The 7,652-nt window shown below is 35.4% G+C and overlaps 2 protein-coding genes across 2 annotated transcripts; both read left to right on the forward strand.

Annotated features, from left to right (window-relative positions):
- Positions 64 to 2,227, forward strand: LOC104755113 (proteasome subunit beta type-4-like). Its single transcript, XM_010477451.2, has 7 exons — positions 64 to 192; positions 280 to 344; positions 448 to 524; positions 1,202 to 1,331; positions 1,429 to 1,588; positions 1,676 to 1,861; positions 1,951 to 2,227. Exons 1-7 carry the CDS (start codon positions 187 to 189, stop codon positions 2,059 to 2,061), a joined length of 735 nt encoding a protein of 244 aa, XP_010475753.1. The 5' UTR covers positions 64 to 186; the 3' UTR covers positions 2,062 to 2,227.
- On the forward strand, positions 3,747 to 4,814 carry LOC104755114 (transcription factor bHLH149-like). The gene has a single exon (XM_010477452.2). The coding sequence runs from the start codon at positions 3,990 to 3,992 to the stop codon at positions 4,623 to 4,625; it is 636 nt and encodes a 211-aa protein (XP_010475754.1). The 5' UTR covers positions 3,747 to 3,989; the 3' UTR covers positions 4,626 to 4,814.

Here is a 7,652-nt window from a genome sequence, read left to right on the forward strand (position 1 = left end):
GCCAGATCTAAACAAAATGGCCCAAACTAAAGTGCAAAATAACATTATTAAAATTGTAAGGCCCGACCCGTTTCCATATGTTTCTTGAGTAAAGGACCTTGTTGATACTTTTGGTCGAATCGTGAAGATACAAAACATCAGATCGTGAGAGAGAGAGAGAGAGGAGCCATTCGAGTTTCTGAGAAGATGACTGTAAGTCGGATCATTCTTTCAACTGCTCATGTATTATTTTACTTTTCTGGGTTTTAATGACTTTGATTGTGTGTTTGTCCTGTACAGTTTACGATTCCGATTGAGAACGGGAATGGAGTGAAGGACGCTGAGGCTGATTCCCAAAGAACATTGTAAAACCTCTATTCTTATTAGGGTTCTTTGAATATGAGAAAATAATTTGGGATTTGGTTTACATATTTTTAAGGGTTGTTAAAAAGATATGATTTTTGTTAGGTACCCGTATGTTACTGGAACATCAGTGGTAGCTATCAAGTACAAAGATGGGATTTTAATGGCTTCTGATATGGGAGGTATGATTCTCTCTACCTAGTTTCAGCTCTCTACTTGTCTTTTGGATAGTTCAAACTTATTGTCGTTACTTGCTTGGTAGATAAAGCAATTTACTCTTTTAGGCTTTGCTTTTATGCATGCTTCATTGTTCACAAGAGTGCTGGCTATATAGATATTAGTGCAATTAATCCGGAGTCAGGTTGTGTAAAATATATACGATCTTGGTGCTTGTTGTATAACACTAGTTTCATCTTACTCAGTGTTTAGTCTTTATAAGTATTTTTTGGTGAGAGATATTTGAGTGCTCAAGTTTGGTAGTGAAACCGGCATTATAGCTTCTTTGATCAATTTGAGTGTCGCATCCAGCACTCTACTATCTCTGTCTCTTAAACTACCCTGGTCATTTATTATAAGATAGAGGAAATTGCTTACTGGGAAATAGGAATCAATGGTTATCATCAGTAACATCTACTTTATCATAGCAAGAGAAAAAGGCTTTAATATAGTTGCATTTCTTATAACCTTAACCCTCCAATATGAAATAGTGTTTAAGACTTTGTATGCCGGAAATTTACTGATTGAGTCACCTATTTGGATAATATATCTTAAGTATGCCTCGTTATTTCCTGGGTTTTTGGTTCTAGAGAATGGTGAGACTGTTATTTTAAAACAAGCTCAAACTTTTGCTGATCTGCAGGTTCATATGGATCCACCTTAAGGTACAAGAACATTGAGAGAATGAAGGCTATTGGTAAGCATTCTCTTCTTGGTGCCAGTGGGGAAATTAGCGACTTTCAAGAAATTTTGCGTTATCTTGATGAGCTCACGTAAGAATACATTTACTATAATATCTCTTTTTCTTGTCGTGTCCTTCTTAGCCATTCCCTCTTTGGCCCTTGATTTAAACTCTTACTGTTTTTGCAGGCTGAATGATAACATGTGGGATGATGGTAATTCCTTGGGACCGAAAGAAGTTCATAACTATCTGACCCGAGTTATGTATAATCGCCGGAACAAGTTCAACCCTTTGTGGAACACTCTTGTCCTTGGAGGTGTAAAAAATGGAGAGAAGTACCTTGGGATGGTAAATGCCTAATAAGACATTTTTTTACCGTCTTAAATGACTTGAGTGTAACAGTATTGAATTGAATGCTATGATGTTGTTCTTTAGGTCTCAATGATTGGTGTTAGTTTTGAGGACAACCATGTTGCCACTGGGTTTGGGAATCACCTAGCTAGGCCGATCCTTCGTGATGAATGGCGTGAGGACCTGAGTTTTGAAGAAGGTGTCAAACTCCTAGAGAAATGTATGCGTGTACTTCTTTACCGTGACAGATCAGCTATCAACAAGCTTCAGGTCTGTTTTAATTTCAGTATGTCAACTCAACTCCATCTAATTGGGGAATCAGGTCACTGACCAGACTCGTTTCTCTGGGAACATTGCAGATAGCAAAGATGACAGAGGAAGGTGTGACGGTCTCTGAGCCGTACTCGCTTAAGACATTCTGGGAATTCAAGGCGTTCACAAACCCAACAGTTGGTGCAGAAGGCTCCTAGTAATAATAATAACTGAAAGAAAAAAAAAGAAAAAAAACGAACCATTTAGCAAAAACAAGTTATTTGATCCAAGAGAGCTGTTTCCTTTGTGTGATGTTGTTTGACAGTGACCTCTTTGTTAATGAATTCCTGAGTAAGATCTAGAGGATTTGTAGCTTGTTTATTATGGATTTCGCTCATAATTTTCCTATGTTTCTTCGGCTGATGATAATTAGCTCTTTCCAAAATGAAAAACTAGTGTCCAAAAAAAGAAAAAAGTCTTAATGATTGACTTTGACTTTGACTATGACTATTATTAGTATGACTAAACCCTGTGGAGACTTTTTCGTAACCCATGATAAGGGTTCTGAATGTTGTATGATACACGCACCCGAAAAAACAACAAAAAAAAAAACTTGCGACCACTACATAGTACATACAATGTTTCTAATTCCAAACTAAAATGAATTTGGTGAGTAACAGTATTATTATTTGGTAGGGAAAGTCAGATTTGAGCGTGGTTAATTTTTTTTTTTTTAAAAAGGAATACCACAGATAATGTAAAAAAGTGGAGACGGTGTCTCAATTAAGGGGGCAAGCCTCTGTGGCCAACCACAGATAAAAAGGGCCCTTCTAGATTCTCTTCAAGATCTTTTTCTTCTTCTTCCTTATTTTTTTTACATTATTAACCCACATATATTTATTTTACTTACATAAATGCACATATAATATTTATTCATTTGATCATTTCTGTCACTAACTCATAATTATTCCTCAGCAGCATAACATATTTTGCATTTTGCGTAGCAACTAAATCTAGTGTTTATCGTTTAACAGCTTCTGATTCTGAGTCATATATATATATATATATATATATATATATATATTTATAATGGCGATGTAAAGATTAATGTATGTAAATGATTAATCGATGGTCATTTTACTCATTACTCTTGAAAACTTTCTAGTATGATTTTTTCTTTCCCTTTTTAGACTACTCCATTACGCTATAGACAGATTGAGGTATCAATTAGTAAAACATACAAACAATCAGTGGAAGGGAGATTATTTCGTTGGCCGAAAATTGTCCACAAATGACTCGTAAAAGTGGGTTTACACAAAAGCCATCCTTTCTTTTTTTTTCTTAAATGGCAGAGCCATGAAAATGGTCACATGGAATGCTTTTTTTTTTTTTCCTTTCTTTTGCCTATTTTACTTTCTGAGTGTCTTTTTTTTTGTGTGTGGGTGTTTTCCCTCTCTTCTCACCTTTTAAATTGTGTATCCAACCGACATAACTCTCCCATAGTGATCCAAAAAAGAAGAGAATAAAAACAGTTTGTGCTGCTATAACTTAGCGTATTAAGTAGTAATCACGACCGTTTCATACCGTTTCATATCACAGATGACAAAAATCGTCGATTCATCAATATACTCGTTTTGATTAAAAAGTTAACTTAACCTTGACCACTACTTGAAAAAAAACAAACTAATTAATGACTTCATCCAGATTCATCATCATCATCATCGTTTCTTAGCTTTCTCTAGATATGTTTCCATCGCTCAGCATTTGACTATTTTCTTTGGGCATAATTTTGGAGTTTTCATGCCAACGACAAAAAAAAAAAATTAAAGAAGACACTGACCACAATAAGGGCAAAACTGAGATTAACAATGACAAAACAACAAGCCTCGCTGTTTCACGCCTCTCTCTCGGGGCTTATTGGTATTATTAGTAAGAGATATATAAAGAGAGACTTGCTCTATCTCCTCCTTTCATCTTCCCCTTCTTATTTCTTCTACAATAGTCACATTCCAACACACCTCCTCAAACTCTTTCTGAGATTTTTACATATCTCGAGGCTGATTCTCAAACACACGAAGAAGAAGAAGAGATTTGCCTGTTAACCGGGTTTTTCTTTATATAGTAATCTTTGGTTTAATCGGGTTTGATGGTGGATTCGAATCTATTTCCTAGCATCGAAACCACAGGTGGTGAATCGTCTACCGAGTCGAGACGCAAGAAGCCGAGGATATCGGGGACAGAGGCAACGGAGATTGAAGCACGAAGGATCAACGAAGAAAGCTTAAAGAGATGGAAAACGAATCGTGTTCAGCAGATCTACGCTTCAAAGCTCGTCGAAGCTTTACGTCGAGTTCGTCAAAGATCCACCAACGAGCCTAATAAAGCTGTCTTCGTTGCGGCCAGAGAGATACGCGAGACGGCGGATCGAGTTATCGCTGCTTCGGCTAAAGGTACAACTCGTTGGAGCAGAGCGATTTTAGCGAGCCGTGTCAAAGCGAAGCTCAAGAAACATAAAAAGGCGGCTAAGAAGAAGTCAACCGGAAACTGTAAATCGAGAAAAGCATCCGCGACGGAGACGAATCGGATTAAGTTACCGGCGGTTGATAGAAAACTTAAGTTTCTTGGCCGGTTAGTTCCCGGTTGTCGGAAAATCTCTGTACCGAACCTTTTAGATGAAGCTACTGATTACATCGCCGCGTTAGAGATGCAGGTTCGAGCTATGGAAGCTCTCGCTGAACTCTTAACCGCCGCCGCACCACGGACGACGTTGACCGGACCTTAACGGCGGCAGTTAGTTTTTGTCAGTTGTTAATTAGCTTTTTTTTTACCTTTTTACCCTTTTATTTTGTTTAAGTGTTTTTTTCTTCTTTTCTTTTTTTGGGTTTGGTCTACGCGATTTTAATTTATTAAATTCATGTATTTTATCTGTATACATCAGTCTTTATTTGTATTCATTTTGATATTTCTTTAATTTTCTTTAACAAAGGCCAACTAATCTCGATATTTAAAAGTTGTTAAACCCTTTCAACAAAAATTAGACCTACAAATTACAAATATAAATTAAAGAAAAGTAAAGAGAAGAATAAAAAGTTAAATAAATAATTTGACAAGTTGAAGCAATTCAAAAAAAAAGAGAGAGCCATGTGCGTGTAACGTGTTGAGGACACCCACCTTAATTTTGGGGCCAATGGACTCCATGTGATTCTGATAAGACTTTTTCCCACGTTCATGTTTTTAATGTCAAAATGTGTGTATTTTTTGGCTCATACTCAAAATCGTTCAAACTGATTAATAAGAACAATAATTTGTTCCTTCAATGTCAAACATTAAAAGAAGATAGCATACGAGTATACGACTCTTCAAGAGAATTTTGACAATTTTTAAAGATTGATTATGGTGTAAAATACAAGTTAGTAAAAAGTAAGTAAGTTTGTCAGTAAGAACACAAAATCCACTAGCTAGGAAATGACAGGTACATAGAAAGAAGAGTGAGCAAAAAGGACCACAAAAGAAAAAAAAATGGGCACCAAAATAAGGAGAAACAATAAGATTGTGAAATGAGTCTCTTGGGAAAATCTTTCTTCCCTCTTTAAGACTCTCCCCCCCACGTGTGGCTCTTTCTTATTTACACCCGATATGTCTTTCAATATGCATTCACACACTTCTTTTATCAGATTAAATGGCAACATATTTGTGTGTCTTTGTGTCTTCCGAGTTACTTACACGAAGTAGTTCTCGCAAATTGTTTTCACAAAATTAACCTGATAAGTATTTGGATCGACCTTGGAGATGATCTATAGTCTTAACCTTGTATTTAGTACATAGATAATTCCGAATTTATATAGTATCTCGATATAGTATTTGTCAACTAAGATAGGTCCATATATAATGTTATCGTTTGCATCTTTTGTTCTTTTCTTAGTACGGCTGATATGGTGTTTGATATTAATGTATTCGTTCACACGATATGGTATTGTAACGAAAACTGGAATATTAATTAGATATGGGAAAATTATGTATATAAGGATGTTTTTATTAATTAAAATAATATATAAATGCATCGAATGATAGCTACAAAACAAAACAAAAGTAAAAGGAAAAAAAAAAAGGGGGAAACGTGGAGTTGGCCATATGTGGCTAAAAGGTAGACCCAATGTGCTCACATGCAACCATGTGACTCCAATTATGAACCTCATATGTGAATGTGGCCGAGGCGATGCCAAATTTTCAAGAATCTCCTCTTTTTTTCTCTTTTGTACAAACGCTATTTACAAGTAAATACAAACACTAGCTTTTTTTACCTTATACAGTTCATAATTATCAGCTCTTCATAATTTTATCTTTCTATAAATCCCTCCAGTTCCACGAATATAAGAGGATAACGTAGTGACGAATTTTACTGAAAAGTAAGGTATAAAATATAGTATCATCGCTACATACGTATCAAACTGTACATCTAGCTTATGAGACAGATATACAAATATGAATCATGAAATTCCACGATTAAAGTAAACAATCAAATAATGTATCATTAAATAATGCATTTTACATAAAATTAAATCGTCACAAACTTTGAAGTCGTAAAACTTCAAGTCCAATGCTAAGTGAAAGTAAGATCTCTTAATGTGTATACTGAGTTTAGTGTCAAACCGCAGCGATAATTAGTGACTACCGATGAAAGGAGGGCCTAACAAATTTGAAGTATATGATTGATCGATTATATGAGGTTTTGTCCCTGACCAATCCTCACAATATACTATGGGATTTATATATATGTGAGTTAATTAGACGAAAGAGAGAAGGAAATATACAATCGGGTTAACCGGCAGAATAAATCAAACCCGAATTGTTGAGTAGTTAAAAACAATGGGTCCGACGACGAGAGAATCAAAGAAGCAAACAAAAACCCTTGTTGACAAAATATAATTCAACCAAAATATACTCGTCCATATCTTTTTATTTTTCTCATGTAAGTTTGTTATACACACGATTACACGTAAAAAGACTTTTGCGCGGTGTAATGAGATGGAACTCGTGGCAAGACAACATGCACTCGCACATGTCTTGGTCAGACAGATTTCGTTGTCTTCGAACTGTGCTCGTGTTTTCTAACATTTCTGCACGTGCTCTCAAGTCAACCATTATCCACTTCAACTCCTACGATTTTGTTTCTACGTCACTACCTCTCTTCTTTTTTCTCTTCTTTTTTTTTTTTTCTCTTTACTACCTCTGTCTATGGTATATTATCTATACATTTTTAAAATTATATAGCCAAATATTGGCCAAATTTGAAAACTAATTAGATCGTATTATCAATCTTTGCATCCAGGCACATCTTGAAACGGGCAAAAGTTATGTTCGAACAAATGACTTCGTCACAACGATTCCTAATATCATGCAATAAACGGCTAAACGGCACAACGACTTTGGTCAACTTATTTTAAATTTGGTTTTGATGCTTCTTTTTACCGCCACTTGACGTGTTGGTGAGCATCCTAGATGGTTCAATATTTTTAAACCCCGACACGGGAACTACTCTTCATCATCCATGATCCGATGATCGCCTGTGAGATATTAATATTCCTTCATTCGAGAGCTTCCCTTACTTCCCTATATCAGTTTCAAATCTAGATCTATCCTCTTATAAAGTTGTAAGTTTGACGCAATATAACGAGTTTGAACTTGTTGCAATTTCAGAATATGTTTTTTGTTTTTCCAAACAAAAAGGATCATGATGAAGAAACTAGAACAATTTTATTAGACTCACATTTTCTTGGGTTTTTAAAAAAAAAAAATTGAAATATAAGGT

Source organism: Camelina sativa, chromosome 17 (assembly GCF_000633955.1).
Source record: "Camelina sativa cultivar DH55 chromosome 17, Cs, whole genome shotgun sequence".
Taxonomy (NCBI): Eukaryota; Viridiplantae; Streptophyta; class Magnoliopsida; order Brassicales; family Brassicaceae; genus Camelina; species Camelina sativa.